The 18,208-nt window shown below is 55.2% G+C and overlaps 6 protein-coding genes across 6 annotated transcripts; 4 read left to right on the top strand and 2 right to left on the bottom strand.

The window, feature by feature from the left end:
* Positions 1–1,603: 1,603 nt before the first annotated feature.
* On the top strand, positions 1,604–4,533 carry GLRG_08447 (uncharacterized protein; the record flags this gene model as incomplete). The annotated part of the gene is made up of 5 exons (XM_008099132.1): positions 1,604–2,380; positions 2,442–2,641; positions 2,716–2,875; positions 2,933–3,671; positions 3,725–4,533. 5 exons carry the CDS (start codon positions 1,604–1,606, stop codon positions 4,531–4,533), a joined length of 2,685 nt encoding a protein of 894 aa, XP_008097323.1.
* A 1,180-nt stretch (positions 4,534–5,713) lies between these two features.
* On the top strand, positions 5,714–7,223 carry GLRG_08446 (uncharacterized protein; the record flags this gene model as incomplete). Its single annotated transcript, XM_008099131.1, has 2 exons — positions 5,714–6,137; positions 6,190–7,223. The coding sequence occupies 2 exons, from the start codon at positions 5,714–5,716 to the stop codon at positions 7,221–7,223; spliced, it is 1,458 nt and encodes a 485-aa protein (XP_008097322.1).
* Positions 7,224–7,825: 602 nt separating this feature from the next.
* GLRG_08445 (uncharacterized protein) lies at positions 7,826–8,992 on the top strand (the record flags this gene model as incomplete). The annotated part of the gene is made up of 4 exons (XM_008099130.1): positions 7,826–7,868; positions 7,955–8,082; positions 8,156–8,668; positions 8,744–8,992. The coding sequence occupies 4 exons, from the start codon at positions 7,826–7,828 to the stop codon at positions 8,990–8,992; spliced, it is 933 nt and encodes a 310-aa protein (XP_008097321.1).
* Positions 8,993–9,573: 581 nt separating this feature from the next.
* On the bottom strand, positions 9,574–11,505 carry GLRG_08444 (pentatricopeptide repeat domain-containing protein; the record flags this gene model as incomplete). The annotated part of the gene is made up of 1 exon (XM_008099129.1): positions 9,574–11,505. One exon carries the CDS (start codon positions 11,503–11,505, stop codon positions 9,574–9,576), a length of 1,932 nt encoding a protein of 643 aa, XP_008097320.1.
* Positions 11,506–12,057: 552 nt separating this feature from the next.
* On the top strand, positions 12,058–16,705 carry GLRG_08443 (DNA polymerase; the record flags this gene model as incomplete). Its single annotated transcript, XM_008099128.1, has 5 exons — positions 12,058–12,349; positions 12,412–12,515; positions 12,570–13,563; positions 13,612–14,903; positions 14,957–16,705. 5 exons carry the CDS (start codon positions 12,058–12,060, stop codon positions 16,703–16,705), a joined length of 4,431 nt encoding a protein of 1,476 aa, XP_008097319.1.
* Positions 16,706–17,535: 830 nt separating this feature from the next.
* Positions 17,536–17,958, bottom strand: GLRG_08442 (uncharacterized protein; the record flags this gene model as incomplete). Its single annotated transcript, XM_008099127.1, has 1 exon — positions 17,536–17,958. The coding sequence occupies one exon, from the start codon at positions 17,956–17,958 to the stop codon at positions 17,536–17,538; it is 423 nt and encodes a 140-aa protein (XP_008097318.1).
* Between the last annotated feature and the right edge of the window lie 250 nt (positions 17,959–18,208).

The raw sequence follows: 18,208 nt of genomic DNA, 5'->3' as shown, positions 1-18,208 counted from the left end.
AGCCTACTACCCTATGCCCGAAACTCTCGTCGCGAAGCAGGCTCCGTTTACAACCTGACATGTAATCGACAGGTTACTTCTACACGTATAAGGTTGGAAGCAATTATCTGGGGTGACGAAGATCAGTGGACTACGACGCAATTTGCTTTTAGTTTTCGGTGTGTAATGGAGTTCGCTCAGAAATTTTAGCTAACTAGGGAGCTCGCGCGTAGTAGTACTGGTGCTCTCTCTCCCTCCCCTCCCCTCCCCTCCTCCAAGATCTCTGATCGGGTCCTAGTTGCCATTGTGCCGCTGCTACGACTGCAATATACACTGACTGCGCTGGGTTCTGTCAAGCCAGACTCTCTCCACCTTTCTTTCCCAGGGGACCTTCAAATTTCGGACGTACAAAGTACCAAGTTCCTGTCCCCAGAGCTTCTCAAAGTACCCCTTCAACTCCATCTGGTGCGAAGGTACCTACCTACCTACCTATCTACCAGAATCCATCCCCTTGTCTGTCCTCTCCAACTCCGTCAGTCCCTCCCCCCGCCCTCGCCCGTGCGCCCGCCGCCTCCCCTCAGTCTCCATACTGTTCTTTCTCGCTAACGCCCAAAGTTGACCAAGCCTACCTAAGGTAGGTAGATAGGTATGTCGCAAGCAACCATCGTTGCAGACGCTCGCATCCACGTCGTCAACCCTCTCCACCATCAAACCCCCTCCCCTCCCCTCCCCTCCTCCTCCCTTCGCGAGCCGCCACCCCCCCTCCTTCAACACAATTGTCCCTCCTCTTGCCCCCCCTCTGGTCGCTCTATTGTTCATGCCATCGCCGCCTTTCCCCTCCAACGCACATGGTCGTTAGAAACAGCAAAATTCTCCCGTCGTATAAGCTGGGCATCGAATTACTTGTAGCCTGCCGCCCTTAATTACCATGATGAATTGTTAGTGGGAGCAAAGTTTGAGGGGTTCTTATTTTCCCCTAAGAGAGTTTGGGCCGTGTCAGCCCAATCCCGCCAAATACTCTCCTTGGCAACCCTCAGAGCTCGCTCGCTTGACTGCGCATCCATTCCTCTGGACTGGAGTCTGCACTCTGCAAACTGTTCCCACACTCACACTCCATATGGAGTCTGCTGCCTCCTGAGCCAGTCAACCTGCACACAACTCAAGCAGCCGTACCTTGATCGGCCTGACTGTCTACCACGTACAGCACCGTAGCCCCCCCATACGGCCATCCCCATCCCCGTCTCTCTCAAAACCTGCCCAGTGCCATCCATATTGCACAGCACCACACCAACGGACCAGTCCGGGCCGGGACACGACAGAGCAACCGTCTACGCTCAGCGACTTGACGCTCGCTCCATTCTCCATTGCCTTGCTTTCCCTGCGAGTCTGCGCTTCTGCGACTCACCCTCCAACCTTACCAAGCCCAGTCCAGCTTGGCCCCATTCTCCCGCATAACGCACCCAGTTGAAACCCCCGACGACATCAGCTAAACCGCTCGGCCAGCCCTTTTTCCCCTTCCCAACAACCACCACCACCACCACCCAAACCGCCGCCATCCAAACCAAACCGACCCCGACCGACTACATCGTCCTCCTTTCCGAGTCAACATCGCTCCCCTCCTGCCATGGACTCCCAGTGGCAGCAGGGCTATGCCGACTCGGCCGCCTCTGCGAGGAGATACAATGGCAGTGGCGCCCAGATGCCTCGGGGGGATTACAATGGCCAACCGGCACCGCAAGGTCAGCCGCCTGCCGGCTTCAAATACGACCAGTACCAGAGCCCGGGCGGCATCTCTTCTCACGCCGCCAGCGCCGCCAGCGCTGCCACATCGCCCATGTCCACCCCCCAGATGCGCGATAACAACGGCGATATTCCCATGCACGATGTCCCGGACTCGTACACTGGCATGAAGTACCCCATGAGACCCCATCATCAGTCTCATGCCTCTGGCAGCCGCTCCTCCACTCTCTACTCGCCCCAGGAGCCATCTGCTGCTGCCCAACGATACTCGCCAATGGAGGCTCTGTCCCCCACCTCACCCTACACCTCCAAGTCCGCGCAAGGCCAGTTCGCTTCACCCCCGGGTCAACGACAGTCTCCTACGAGGCAATCCGATTACATGCCTCAGAGTCCTCACTATGGTGGACGCCAGCAGCCTCCGCAGCTCCCTCCGATTACGCCTTACGGCTCTGCTCACGACGGCTACCCGTCCGCCGTCGTTGCCAATATTGACGGCGCTTTTGCGACCGATCCCAAATCCCCGCGCCGCCCGATCCCGCAGAACATGCCCCGAGGGCCTGCTCCCGAATTCAGGCAATGCAGAGCCCCGGCCGACCTTCGTCCCAAAGTCAACGCCCAGCCTCCTTTCCGGCGCGCGAACCCAGAGGGAGGATTCATCAGCGTAAGCCCATATGTCCACTCTTGCAAATGAAATAACCGAAGCTGACCCGCACTTTTCTCAGCCCCTCCAAGCTCTGACAGTGCACCTCCCCGCCACCTATAGGATATGCAACCCGAACTTCAAGTACGAGTCGTCGCGTAACCCTCGCCGGGTTCTGACCAAGCCGAGCAAGGGCGTCAAGAACGATGGATACGACAACGAAGACAGCGACTATATCCTTTACGTGAATGATATTCTGGGCTCAGAAGAAGCCGGCCACAAGTATGTTCACGGCAAGCGCGGAGACGCCCTTTTCCGTTACCTCCTTAGCGTACTTGTATTGAGTTGTGACATAGGAACCGGTACCTCATTCTCGACGTTTTGGGCCAGGGCACCTTCGGTCAAGTTGTCAAGTGTCAGAACCTAAAGACGCAAGAAGTGGTTGCTGTCAAGGTCATCAAGAACCGCACTGCGTATTTCAACCAGAGTATGATGGAGGTGTCGGTTTTGGACTTGGTAAGCTTGACCTGTTCCTCCAGCACACGTCATCACATCTAACTTGAACTTTTTCAGCTCAACACAAAGCTCGATAAGAACGATGACCATCACCTTTTGCGGCTCAAAGACACCTTTATCCACCGCCAGCATTTGTGCCTGGTCTTCGAGCTCCTCAGTGTCAACCTGTACGAGTTGATTAAGCAGAACCAGTTCCGAGGTCTAAGCACGACTCTCGTCCGTGTTTTTGCTCAGCAACTTCTCAATGGTCTGGCCCTCTTGAACAAGGCGCGGCTTATTCATTGCGATCTGAAGCCCGAGAACATTCTGCTCAAGAACCTCGAGAGCCCCATAATCAAGATCATTGACTTCGGTTCGGCATGCGACGAACGGCAAACAGTCTACACCTATATTCAATCGAGGTTCTATCGATCCCCCGAAGTCTTGTTGGGGTTGCCTTACTCGTCAGCCATCGACATGTGGTCTCTCGGCTGCATTGTCGTTGAGCTGTTCCTAGGCCTCCCGCTGTTCCCCGGCTCGTCCGAGTACAACCAAGTTTCGCGAATTGTCGACATGCTCGGAAACCCGCCAAACTGGATGATCGAGATGGGTAAGCAAGCCGGCGAGTTTTTCGAGAAGAGGCAGGACGAGTTCGGCCGACGGACGTACCAGTTGAAGAGCATGGAGCAATATGCCCGGGAGCATTCGACCAAGGAGCAACCGAGCAAGAAGTACTTCCAGGCAAACACTCTGCCGGAGATCATCAAATCTTATCCCATGCCTCGCAAGAACATGAAGCAGAGCGAGATCGATAGAGGTAAGTAGCGACACGCGAACCGCTTATGTGGCACTCACTAACACGGAGGGTAGAAATGAACAACAGAATCGCCTTCATCGACTTTGTCAGAGGATTGCTGAACATCAACCCCTTGGAACGTTGGTCGCCGCAGCAGGCCAAGCTGCACCCGTTCATTACCCAGCAAAAGTTTACTGGACCCTTTGTACCGCCAATGAACTTGAAGTCCAGCTCCCTCAACCGGTCTCCGGCACCAGGCACGCAGCAGCAGCAGCAAGCCGAAGCGTTGAGCAAGCAGAGAGCACAGGCAGCTCAAGCGCAGGCGAACTCCGCTGCACAAGGGGCCTACGCACAGATGGCCTCTCAATACCAACAACCCGGGCACCCTCAGCAGCCACCCATCTACAACAACCAGCAAATGTACACGCCGAGCAGCAGCCACGCAGCTCAACCACCACCCTACGGGGCCCAGCAAGGCGCCTATGGCCAGATGGTCATGACGCAACAGCCGGCGCAAATGCCTCCCGGCCCTTATGGCAATATGTCTCAGCAGCCCGGTCTGTACCCCCAGCAAGGCATGCGACCGGCGCGCCAACGTGCTTCGACCATGGAGCAGCAGCAAAGTGGCATCCCGGCCGCCATCCAGCGCGTTGCGAGCCACCTTGACCCCAGCCAGCCGATTCGCCTGCAACCCAGCCCTGCTTACTATCCCCCTCCTGCGGACGGCGGCATGGCCGGTATGGAGAACGCGGCCCAACGAGCAGGTAGACGAGGAAGCCGTGTGCAGCAAGGAGGAAGAGGCAACCGGGATTTCATCCGCAATCTTGAGGAGCGAACGCTGGAGGAAGGATTCATGGGAAACCAGCAGAACCCTTGGCATTGATTTCTGATGGCTCAACCGCACGTCTCTGAACTTTTCGAGACAATGCCTCTTCAGTTTCATACGCATCGGTGGTCGGCCCCTCCGTCGCCTGGAACCCTACCCCTCCTCCTTCCCGGCGACGACCTTAGGGCAGTCCCCAAGAGATTATTGCGATAATTCCAGAATTAGGGCGACGACAGCGGAAAGAGCCCTGAGCTGGCAGACCGCAATTGGTTTAATGTAAGATACCCGGTGGCCTCGAAGAAGCGAACCTGTCAAGACTGCCATATAAGACCGGTTGCAAAGGGGCCATCTAAGGAAATGCGGTGTCCAGCTCATACTGGGCTGCAGCAGAGTGACGCGACATATACATGGACGGGAGCTTTGATGGGATGACGCATGAGGAAGGTTGGACGATGATGATTGCTGGATTGGCATGGAAAGAAGCCTTCGTGGGGGAGATGGGGAAGGAACAAACGGCCAGCAACGACACACACGAGACACGCCTTGATACGCACCGTTCCTAAGTACCTACCTACTTACCTACTTTGGCTTCCTGATGTTCAGAAGGGTCCCGGATATAGCAGGGGCGGCTTTACAAGTTGTTTGACCAGTGCGGACGTGACGCTGATGTCATAGGAGACGACGAGGTTACCGACCCGCAACATGTGCACTTGCCTCCCTCCTCAACCAATGTCGAAGATAAAAGGGGCTGGACTTACCTGTGTAAGAGTCGGAGGAAAGGGTTGGTCTATGGCTTTCCCCTATTATCAACGTTGCTGTTGCCATCGGCCATTTGTTTACGTTGACATTACATACCGTACCTGCATTCTGCTTCGCCAAGTGGCTGAGCATTCTCGAGTCGAGTTGCCAACGGAGTCGTCTTTCTGTCATCATAGCTTTCCCATGTATCTGTATCTGGCAGCTGCCAACAAAGTCTTTACCAAACTTTCTCTATTGACGTGGGCTTGCAGGGCAGCCGAATGTCTCTGACTCCTCGTCTCGACCATTAAGCCTTTCCTCATACACTGTCACCACATCTTGGCTTTATCGCCGCGAGAACGACGTCGTGCTTCTTTTTGGATTTCCAAGCTTTACCGACTAGCTTTAGACAACGCCGCGGGCCTATATACCGATACTCTCATTCGCTTCGGTAGAGACAACCTCTATCTTTGTTGACCAAAATCCTACGCCTGCAGCGATGGAGAATCCCTCTGCAAAACAGAACCCGGTTGGCTCTAACCCTCTCAGGGCCTCATCCGCATCTCTGTCCGAACATCGCTCCAACGTTGGCTCGGCTGAAGATGACAAGGTTCAATCGAGTGCCAACACCACTGTGAACTCTTCCGAAAATACGAATGGCCGCTCCATCCGCTCTGCCCTCAGAGCTTCCTGGGGAAAGACACTTTCCAAAATGCTTGGCAAGCAGGCCAGACGAGGCATTAGTCTTGATGAGATGCTTGCCCTCGAACACGATGCTGTCAACAAGAAAAGGGGGGGGTTCGCTGAGAAATGGGATAAACGGTTTGACAAGCTGCTTAACCGACCCGATCGTCTCAAGCTTCAGCCTTCTAAGTCTGCCACTGATGTCAACGTGGCATCGTCATACCATGACAAGAACAAAGGTGTGATAGCAACTCGTTCCCTCTCTTGTTTGCTACTGACTCTAGCGTCCAGGCTTACTCAAACGCCGCAGCTTGGGAAACATATTTGGTTCTGTCAGAGCTCGCAATACGCTCAAGAAGGGGAGCAAATCCCGGGAGGCTCTTGGGAACACGATGGGTTCCAGTCTTTCGACGCAATCCTTGGCAAAAGATCCTACTACCCTCGACAGTGCCCCTCCCATACTGCCACATTTACCGCCTTCAGGGAATTTGACATCTAGCATCCAGGTAAATCTTGGATCCGACCCAGAGAAATCCAGCACCGACCACTCGGCACAACATCTGCGAACAAGCACACCTACGAGCCCGCATCGGAGAGACCAAGCCGTACAGACGCCCCTAACGTCCATCGCCGAACGCACCGATACGAAGGGGAAAAGAACGCATCACCTGGTATTGCCAGGAATGGTAGACCTTCATACCGGACATGAGCTGGTGTGGAACAAATCTACCAACCCTGATGCCCTGTCGGTGTCTAAGTGCAATACACTGGCATCAGCCTCGATAGCCAAGCCTCGTTTGGGCCGAACTCGATCGGATCAGCTGTTGCAGGTGTCACCCACAAACGACACTGCTGATTCCATGCACACAAAGCGCACGTGCGACCTTCAAATCCCTCGACATGGGAGACAGCTGGAGGTCCGCCGTAGTCTGAAGGGAGATCAGGTTCACATCTATTCAGGCAAGAGAATATTATGGGTACCCGAGGCGAAAACCCAAAGCATGGGTGAAGCGTCCACCAGTGATGCTGCTGCGAGAAACGACACCATAGATTATGCCACTGCTGGAAAAGGCAGCGAGGATTCTGTCACTGTTAGAACCGACATTCCCAACATACCTTCTGATGCTGGCAACAAGAACTTGAAGAGGAAGGCGAAAAGCCTAACATTCGTTAGGCAGCTTGAGATACAGCCTCGCGGTAGTTCTCTTACGGTGCCTCGAAGAATGTCCTTTAAGATGGATCTGCGTGGTACTGACAGCGGCCAAGACGACCCGAAGTCGTCTTTGCACGGCGACTCGGACGATGACGATGGGAAGGATGAGTAGTGGTTGGTGGCTGGTTTATCAGTGGAAATGCACTATCCAGTATGGATACCGCAAGTGGCTTAGTATGGGACACAGTCTCAGTATCCCGAAGTTTGTTGTACAGAGTAGAGCAACAATTAGACCTGATTAAGGTCGAAGTTGGGATCACGGATTCTATGGCCACACCCGCAGTGCGATCCAGGACTATGATGGGGTACGTACCGCTTTACCGTCTAAGAGTGGAGACCCCTGAACACGCTCCACGACCTCCAAATCAACGCGCGCCTAGCACCCAGGTCAGCCTCAAGTTAAGTTTGTTTCCCATAATCACTAGGGTCTATCCGTATCCAAGGTACACCTTTTCCGAAACCTATCTTGCCTGCCTGTTCGCGGCATCTCCTCTTTACTGCACGGCTTTGTTACCGAACCGAGCAAAATAACCCCTTAGGTTGCCTCCTCGGCTACCTAATACATTGCTATCGCTAGCGCATCGGCCTCGAGCAACTTTACATACTCGTTTCGCTGGCATTCGGCCTGTTTGTTTTGTTGACGGACACAATCAATCTCAAGACGTCTCCATCCGTATCTAGTCACCGCAATCACCGACGAGCGAAGCCTGCACAATGGCGAAAGTCGCGACTGACTTTGAGCGAATCATCCAAGAAGGTAGAAACCACTCTCCCTGTTACGACCCTCAGCGCGATCACTCTTCGAATTAGTCGCTAAAGGGGGTTCTCTTTTGCCAACTGCAGGACGAGAGAGGAAGAAGAACGAGGCGTTGGCACAAAAGATATTCTCCAAGGATAGACGGCAGAGCGCCCCTAGCAAGCTCAAGCCCGGCGCGGGTCCGTCGCTTGCAAGTCGAGTCGGCGTGAAGAAGGTAGGGCTCCCTTTCCTCCACCGGCCGCTTGTTTGCAAGCTACGAATGCTGACATTTCCGCCCCCTCGATCAGCAGCGCACCGCTTCCCTCGGTCCCAAGGCACTCCCTGCCGGCAACATCGATGGCGATTGGACACACGACCTGCACGGGACCGTGAACGGAGGCAACGGTGGCGCGGGCGGTCTTGCTTCGCGCATCTCGGCGCCGGGAGGCAGGTCCGCACCTGGCGCAGCCGCGAACAACCGGCGGAGCGACAGGCGCACGGAGCAAAGGGCTGCCAAGGTCGCCGCGGCGATTGAGCGTTCAGGCGGAATGGCCGATGTGCAGACTACCTCCAGCGCGCCGACCGGCCCCGCCGTGAAAAAGGGTCTCTCGATACGTGGATTGGCGGGGCCGTTTGCGGTTATGGCGCAGAACTTTGCGCCTGGGACGACGGCGGCGGACATCGAGAGCGCGATGACGCCCGTCGGCGGGGAGATGCTGAGTTGTCGGATCATCAAGACCAGCCCACTGATTGTGGCGGAGATGGTGTTTGCGACCAAGGAGGGCGGGGATGCGGTCATTAATACGTTCAACAACCAGACGGTGTGTCTTTTCTTTCACTCTGACCCCAAGGGGGGCGAGATCGAACATGGAATGCTAACGATTTGGGAACCGCAGGCCGACGGACGGATCATCAAGGTCTACCCCAAGCCTGGCGGCTATAAGGAGCCCGTCGCGGCCAACGGCTCGCGCCCTGCAAACGTTTGGTCGGCGTCGAGTCACGTCGTCGACGGCACGAACGGATTCCCTGAGCAGATGGCGGAGGATGATGGCACTCTGTACAGCGATCGGATCGTTAATGCAGGCGGCGGCGGTGGTCGCGGTACCCGCAAAGGCCGCGGGTTCGACCGTGGTGGACGCAGATGAGGGATGTGAAGAGAAGAAAGGGGCTGGCGGGCTCAGATGAGGTACATTCAAAAACAAGGGGATCTTCTGCTTCAGGCGTTTTTCAATGGCGGATTGGGAAGACTTGGGAAGGGTTGAATACCTAGGCGACTCGTGTCTGGTGGACGTGCGTCCCGGTTCCTCTAAGCGCGATGCGAGGGAGTGAGAAGAGGACTCCTCTGGGTCTCTCAATAGACCGTCGAGGCCAGGGAACCACGCCCTTTTTTCCTTTTAGGAAGCGTGTGTACAATTATTAGACCAGGTGAACTAGCTGTCTTTCATATTTTTCTCTTCTCTCTACAAATTGCGGTCGTCGTGAGTTGCAGAGCCCCCCCTCCCCCTCAAACTACTGCTGGCTACTTTCTTCTTTCCCAGCCGCCGAGGCAGATGAACGACTACCTATTGACCGCATCCAAAGCTGCATGCATAGAACCATGTTTTCAACATCTGGCATTATAGATTTGGGTATTGTGTAGTGTGACAAGGCCGCGCAAAGCCTGTTCTATCTGATGGTACATGGCGCCGACATCATTATACATGTTGTTAAAATGGACGTGAGTCGCTCAGATCTCCCACATCGTTCCCCCGGCGCGCTCCATGAGCGCATCATCCGAGGCGGCATCCTCCTTCTGTTGGTTCGGGTCGGTGAACTCGACCACGAAGCGGTTGAGGTCATTGCGCTTCTGTTTGAGCTTCTCGACGGCCTCGTCGTCGGCGAGTCTGTTCTCGTTGACGACCTTGTCGACGGCGCCAACCATATTGCGGGCGAGCTCGACAAGCTGTTGAATTGCCGCGTCGCGCCTCATCGGTGGCTTAGACGGTAGCTTTCCTCCCGCCTTTGTAGTTGTCTTGACCGCCGCGTCCTTGGCGGAGGTGAAGGGGGCCCATAGTTTATTAACCGCAGTGGCGAGCTGCTCGCCGTACGCGCGCTTCGCCTCCTCGACCTTGCCTCCCTCGGCCATCTTGCGGAAGTGAAAGTGGGACACCATAGCGGCCTTGAGGTACAGGTGAAGGGCGCGCACATCGAGGGGCGTGGCCCCCTTGGAGGCGGAGGCGCGAGATGTCATCTTATCCAGTATGAGGTTGGCGTTTTCAAAGGCGGCTTGGTTCATGTTGTCTTTGATGCAGGCTGACAGAGCGCGGCGGTACATCATGGGCAGTATCGTCTCGTCGGGAAGCTTGAGCACCGCCTTGGCGGCGTCGCGGCTCGACCCGTTGCGCTCGTAGATTCGGATGAGCTGGTGCCAATTGTCCGAGTCGGGCTCGAGGCCGTAGTAGTAGACGAAGAGCTCCCAGTACTGCACAGCCAGCTTGGCCTGCTTATTTTCGCAGAGGAGCTCGAGAACCAGGGAGAGGGTGTTGCCCCGCGGTACAGCATAAGTGATCCTCGGCTTAGTCGAGGGCACGGGTTTCCGAGGCGCGGAGTCGGCGGTGGCGATGCCCTTCATACCTTCGTTCATGCGCAGTGGATAGTCCTTGTCGGGCTTTTCGCGGGTCATGTCGCGAACGCTCAAGGTCTGCTCGAGCAGGGGCATGATCTCAGCCTTCTCTTTCCTACCGCCGAGGAGCAGCACACGGGCCATGGCGCAGACCAGGTCCTCGTCGAGATCCAGGGTGCCCTTGCGCCAGTTGCGCAGGACCTCCTCCCATATGGCCTTGCATCTCTTGATCGTTTGCGCCGTCGCGTCGGCGGTCTCCTGAAGGGACCGGTCCTTCTGATTTGCTGGGCTCTCCGCCTCGGCGCGCAGGGTGTTGATGATGGCCGTGTACGTGTATGCTGTGGTCTTGCGGCCGGCGCGGCCATCGGCCGTTTCGGCGATGGAAAACATGGCGTCAACGTCGCCCGCGCGGCCGCAGACCTGGAGCACTGCGTTGAGGTGGAACGAGTTGGCACGCACGCGTGAGGTTTCTTTGAGAAGCGAGTTGTACAGGGCGACGGCCTTGGGCACGGCAGCTTTCGGGTCGGGCGATTTGGCACAGCCGCTGAGGAGGATGGTGTAGGTACGGTCGTTGGGCAGCTGGCCCCGTTTCTTCATATCGTTATAGAGTTTGATGGCGGCATTTACGCGCTTCTTGTCTCGGATCTGGTACTCGATCAGGTGGTTCCAGGCCACGACGACCTGTTTGGTCTTGCCGGCGCGGTGAACAAGGAGGAGGGCCTCATCGAAGCGGTCCTTCTTGAGAGTCGCCTCAACTTGCTGAGCGATCTTGAAGGGGTCGTCTATGTACTTGAGGTGCTGGTCAACAGCCCACTCCAACTTCCGCCTCCTGTTCTTCTTGATAATGTCTTCGTCATCTTGGGGGGTTTCTGGGCCTTTCCGCGCCTCCTTCAAGAAAGCGGTGCCGGCGGCTGTAGTATGGGATCGCTGTTGGAGCTGACGGTACAGTGGGAGGCCATGCTGGAGAGTGGTGATCGTGGCAGATGCTTCTGTAAAAGAACTTTTGCTGGCGATTGGCTGAAGCGCATGTCTAAGGCACGCTTTGCAAGACAACATTCTGAGTTGACTTTGGAGTATGGTGGACGATCGAGGTTTGTGATGTTCGCCTTTGGGGCCAGCGACGGGAAATTTTGCGATCAGTTGCCAGAGCTCCTTATCTTATCGGCAATCCTCAATGACCGATTGAGGTACAAGGTACGAATCCTACATGGTTTGGCTTAGCGTGTCGCGCAGCCCATTGACGTTGGTTGCGGGGCGGGCCACTTCCACCACTACCCCACCATAACGACAGCTGGACCAATCGAGCCAAGGTCCATGGAGCTAATTAAGCAGCCCAGCAAAGCGACGCGTCGCCAAACACGAGACGCGATTTCTGCGCGCGCCGCCCCTGGCCATCTGCCAAATTATAGTGCATATGAATCCGTGCCGCTGTGTATCCCACCCACAACAATCGTACTCCGCTCTCCAGCCGAAACACAACCGAAGACGTCCATTTTCTCAGTCCAAGATCGCCGGTACTGGTATTCACTTATGCCATGAATTGCACTTCTCTTTGAGACTCTGAAACCTTTCAATAATACCCTGTGTCCTCAATCACGCCTGCCCATCATGCCCAAAATCGACAGGCGCTCGAAGCTGGCAGAGCTTCGGGCTCTCCGAGCGGCCGGCAAGAGAGCCAACTACGAAGTCGAGGAGGTTGAAGAGCTGTACGAGGAAGTCGACGAGAACCAATATAAAAAGATTATCCGGGATCGCCTGGACCAGGACGACTTCGTAGTCGACGACAATGGCGAGGGATATGCCGACGATGGTCGGGAGGAGTGGGATCGTGCTCCCCAGTACTACTCGGATAGTGAGGATGAAATGCCAATGAAGGGCCGAGGCAGGCCAAGCAAAGCATGTAAGCAAGCTGAGCCATTGTCTCCTCGATCTTGATGTATAGGACCTGCTGACACTCAGCAGCAAAAAAGCAGCGCGAGGACGAGGATGCCAAGCGAGACGCCAATGACAGAGACATTAGTGAATACTTTACAAAGGGTGCCGCCAAGGCCCAAGCAAAGCCGAAGGTTCGTGAGATGCGCTCAGCTTCGTGAAAGTGGCGCTACTGACACCGTACCCAGGTTGTCAAAACAGAAGAGGACGACGCATTCCTTGCCGATTTGCTAGGCGAGGTCGATGCTAACGTTCCTGCTCCCATCTCCCGCTCGGCCAAGCGCAACAGGTCCCCAGAACGACGACGAGCCCGCGTTCTCTCGCCCGCTCCCGAGACCAGACCACGCGTCACCAAGAGAACAAAGACTGTGGATGACAGACTATCGTCCCCCACTGTCGACGACTCGGCAGCCGACGACGGCTATCTCCCACCCATGGGCGATGACAGGGACAACAGCCCTGCCCCAATCGCAGCGGATGATGTTCCTATGTCCGACCCTGCGCCATCGTCTCCTGCTGCCAGGGTAGCCCAGCGCAAGGGTCTGGTTAAGCAAGATCCCAACGATGATGAGGATGAGGACATGATAGAAGTTGCTCACGCCGGTGCGGTCACCGCTGCCAGCGTCAACCTTGCGGGCTCGAGGCCAACGAAGAAGTTGGTCAAGCCCGATCCCTACCCGACCCCTATGAGCTCGTCCCCGGTCAAGCCTGCTGCCGCGGCAATCGACTCGTCCGCCTGGAATACCATTACAGACCAGCTCAACGTCGTCACAAGCTCTCCTGCGGAGGCTAGAACCGTTGGCAAGATGGACTACAAGGACGCGGTTGAGGAAGACGGCAGTCTCAACATGTTTTGGACCGACTACACTGAGGTCAATGGGAGTCTCTGCCTTTTCGGCAAAGTCTTGAACAAAAAGACTGGGCTGTACGTCAGTTGCTTCATCAAGATTGACAACATCCTCCGCAAGCTATTTTTCCTTCCTCGCCAAACAAAGGTACAAGACGGAGAAGACAGTGGTGAGGAAGTCGAGTTGATGGACGTGTACTCCGAGGTCGACTCAATCATGACCAAGATGAATGTTGGCATGTACAAGATCAAGGCCTGTACCCGCAAATATGCCTTCGAGCTGCCGGGGATTCCCAAAGAAGCCCAGTACCTGAAGTGTCTCTACCCATACACAAGTAAGTTCTCATACGGAATAACTAGGGAGCAATGCTAATTGAAATTAGAGCCTGTCATCGATGGTTCGACCACAGGCGAGACTTTTTCGCATGTCTTCGGGACAAACACTGCGCTCTTCGAGCAGTTTGTGCTGTGGAAAAACATAATGGGTCCTTGCTGGTTGAAGATTACCGACGCCGACTTCGGTGCCCTCAAGAATGCATCGCACTGTAAGCTCGAGGTGCTGGTTGAGCACCCCAACATGGTTTCCACGCTCAACGAGTCCTCCGACAACCTTGACACACCGCCCCTGACCTTGATGAGTATCGCCTTGCGTACGGCCTTCAATGCCAAGGCGAACAAGCAAGAAATCCTTGCGATCAGTGCCCGAATCTACGAGAAGGCATCTTTGAATGACACCACCCCAGCTGAGAAGCTCCCTTGCCGGACATTCACTCTTATCCGACCTTATGGAACAGCGTTTCCTCTTGGGTTCGAGACATTCGCAAAGGAACGGAAAAGAGGACTCATCAAGACGTTCCGCCAAGAATCCGAGATTCTGATGTTCTTCCTTGCCCAACTTGATGTTGTAGATCCAGACGTCATTCTTGGGCATCAGCTGGAAGGTGTCGATTACAGTGTTCTGCTTAACCGCTTGCACGAGAAGAAAACTCACCAATGGTCTCGTCTTGGTCGGCTCAAGCGCACACAGTGGCCGGCTTCTATGAACAAGGTAGGCGGCAACGTCTTCGCCGAGAGACAGGTCATGTCCGGCCGTCTGCTTTGCGACCTTGCCAACGATGCCGGAAAGTCTGCCATGTACAAGTGTCAGTCGTGGAGCTTGACGGAAATGTGCAGTCTTTATCTGCCGGGTAACAACCGTAGACAAGATATCGACAACGAAGCCGCACTCAAGACCTGGGCGACTCAGTCCAAGGAGGGCATGATGAACTACGTAACCCACATGGAAACCGACACCCACTTCATTACCGCGCTGGCCTTACAGGTCCAACTCCTCCCTTTGACCAAGGTCCTCACCAATTTGGCCGGTAACTCTTGGGCGAGAACCCTGACTGGTACCCGTGCAGAACGGAACGAGTATATTTTGCTCCACGAGTTCCATCGCAACAAGTATATTTGCCCTGACAAGCAGACTTTCAAGGGCAGAATGGCCCAGGAGGAGAACCGAGACGACGAGGGTGAGGGCAAAAAGAAGGACAAGTACAAGGGTGGTCTTGTCTTCGAACCCGAGAAGGGTCTATATGATAAGTTTGTCCTAGTAATGGACTTCAACTCACTCTACCCCTCCATTATCCAGGAGTACAATATTTGCTTCACGACTGTGGACAGATCCGCAATGGTAGGTTTCCCCGTCGCCATGGCTCTAGCATTAGAAACTAACACGTACATCAGGAACAGGATGAGGATGTCGTGCCCGAAGTCCCCAAGGACCAGGACCAAGGTATTCTGCCTAGGCTCATTGCCACGCTTGTCAGCCGAAGGAAACAAGTCAAGGGTCTGATGAAGGACAAGAGTGCAACGCCGGAACAGCTTGCCACCTGGGACATCAAGCAACTGGCTCTGAAACTTACAGCCAACTCCATGTACGGATGCTTGGGATACACCAAGTCCCGCTTCTACGCGCGTCCCCTTGCCGTCTTGACCACCTACAAGGGTCGCGAGATTCTACGCAGCACCAAGGATCTCGCCGAGAGCAACCAGCTCCAGGTCATCTACGGAGACACAGATTCCGTGATGATCAATGCCAACGTCGAGAACGTATCGGATGCCTTCAAGGTTGGCCAAGAGTTCAAAAAGGCCGTCAACGAGCGGTACAGGCTTCTTGAGATCGACATCGACAACGTCTTCCGTCGAATCCTGCTTCAGGCCAAGAAGAAGTACGCCGCCATCAACTTGGTTGAGAAGGACGGCAAGTTCATTGAGAAAATGGAGGTCAAGGGTCTTGACATGAAGCGTCGCGAGTACTGCGGTCTGTCCAAGGAGATCTCCAGCAAGATTCTCAACGAGATACTTTCCGGCGACGAAACCGAAAAGTCTATCGCTCGTATCCACGAATATCTCAGAGAGATCTCTGGCAAGATGCGCGAGCAGGCAATCCCGGCGCAGAAGTACATCATCTTCACGCAGCTCGGCAAAGCTCCCACAGAATACCCCAATGCAGACTCGATGCCCCAGGTCCAGGTCGCCCTGAGGGAGATTGCCAAGGGAAAAAACATCCGTCGCGGCGATGTTATCTCCTACATCATCACCGGAGATTCACAAAGCTCTGACCCTGCCCCAAAGAGAGCGTATACGCCGCAAGACGTTATGAAGGCCGACTCTGGCCTCTCCCCAGACGTCGAGTGGTACCTTGGCAAGCAAATCTTCCCACCAGTCGAGCGTCTTTGCGCGAACATCATCGGTACCTCGAGCTCTCAACTGGCAGAATGCCTGGGACTGGATATTCGCAGGTACAAGTCGGTTCAGGACCAGCACCAGGGCGGTTCGAGCAACGACGTGGAGATACACCCTCTAGAGTCTCAAGTTCCCGATGATGTCCGTTTTGCCGAGTGCGCTCGTCTATCTCTTCGCTGCCGTAAGTGCAAGGCTTCTTCGGTGTTCGAGGGTCTGGTGGCGCAGCCCGACCGCGTCTCGGCATCGGGCGTGCTCTGCGGCGCATGCGGCGCCGCCATCTCGACTCTCTCGATCGTGGCACAGCTCGAACATGCCCTCCGCACCCAGACGGCACGGTACTACGAGGGCTGGCTGGTATGCGACGACTCCGCCTGCGGCATGCGCACGCGGCAGATGAATGTCTACGGCACCCGCTGTCTGGGCCCCAAGGGCCTTGCTCGAGACTGCCTCGGCCGGATGCGCTACGAATACACAGAGAAGGCCATCTATAACCAGCTCGTGTACTACGCCAGCCTGTGGGATGTTGACAAGGCCAAAAGCAAGGCTTCGGCCGAGAGCGGTAGCGACCTCTCACCCGAAAACAAGGACAAGATCCTCGCCATGGCGGAGCACAACCGCGTTCGCTTCGGCACGGTCAAGGGCGTCGTGGACAAGTATCTCGACAAGTGCGGCAGGCAATGGGTCGCCATGGATACCCTGTTCGCCAAGCTGGGCTTCAACAAGCTTTTGGCTACTGCTGCTGCTTAGGGAGGCCATGAAGGACTGCGCATTGGGATGGCTGATAATGACACTAAGGATGGGTATGGTTGGCGGACATGATGCTTCTGAGGAGTTTGGCTAGGCTTGTTGTTTTCTTGATCTACCCCCCCTTTTGCCTTTATAATTGCATGGCTGGGTCCTGGCCGATTGGGGCCTTTTTGACGAGGAGCTGGGAGTTTGGATGGGCTTGAAACGAGGCAGCACTTTCTCTCGTTCGGGCTGCGTGGTATTATATCTGCTATTTTGTAGAGCCGTAGAAAACAAGGCGAATTCCACACCCGTGTCTGATGCAGAAGTCTTCCTACCGTTACGTCTCGTCGGAGACATCGATATCTGGTCAGCGGTGGCTGTCGTATCGTATCATCTCTACGCCGTCTCGAGAGTCCACATCCAGCCCTGAGAGGTTGGGCACCACGGCGGTGGGTCCGCACGAGTGCATCAGGGCTGGCAGGGTTACTTTCCGAACTATGAGGCTATCTACAGAAGGGCGGGGAAAACTCCCACAAAGTCACTCTTGGTCACGCATACCAAAGACGATTAGTCCACTCGCCCAACAGGCTACGTTATGGATACACTGTCACTCATTACTCAAAGTGCCAATAACTGTGTGGAAGGACACAAGAAAAGCTGTGAACTATGTAATCTTTTTCTTTTCATCACTCTGGTCCACTGGGCCCCGGCTCCGTTGCCGAAGTAAATGTACAAGTTCGGAGAAAAAGCATCCAGGTTTTCCTCTCTCCCGTCCGGTCGAATTACCTCGCGCCAGCCCACTTTACCACCCCCGTTTCCAGTTGGTATGCCCAAATCCGTGACCGAGCTCACTGTTGGCGACCAGTGATCCCAGCCCAGCTTGAGCTCTCCAACTGGGAATGCATCTCCTGTGTAGTCAAGAGATGTTGAGACCGCGCCGTTCTTTTCCGACTGGGGAGAAACACCTCCCGGGCCATGCCGCAAGGTGTCGTAATGTGAGAGAGGGCCTGCCAGTGTGACCGAGCCAATGTCAAAAGGAAAAAGACGATAAAAAAATCATCTTCTGAACAAATCCCGGAATTCCCTTTTTTGCAGAAAACCAGGATCCACGACCTGGCCGAAGCTCCATTGTATGCTTTTTGATGTCCACCTGTAAAAGAGCAAAGCGCGCGCAGCCTGTTTTGTGCGCATAAGCTCTCCATTGCTGGATGGACTGTCCCCAAGCTCGTCGTCTTCTTCCGTGCGTCTGGCCCCCTCCGCGTTCCAAACATTTCCTAACCACTTCCCGCCCATCCCCACGTAAGCCAGGCACGTAAAAGATGACCCATAAAGCGTCGTGAACTCGTATTAGAAAGGGAATAAAACACAATGTGTTGAGAGACCGCATCGGGGTGGATGCGGTCGGTTGAAGAGAGAACCGAACGTAGTAGAAAAGATTACATCCGGACTCCGAATATATCGGAAACCCCCTCTTCTCGGTGAGAGATCATCTCAGTGAGTCGTCTATGTCGGTATTCTTCT

Source organism: Colletotrichum graminicola, assembly GCF_000149035.1.
Source record: "Colletotrichum graminicola M1.001 genomic scaffold supercont1.39, whole genome shotgun sequence".
NCBI classification, from domain to species: Eukaryota; Fungi; Ascomycota; class Sordariomycetes; order Glomerellales; family Glomerellaceae; genus Colletotrichum; species Colletotrichum graminicola.
This window is presented reverse-complemented; position numbering and strand designations above follow the sequence as displayed.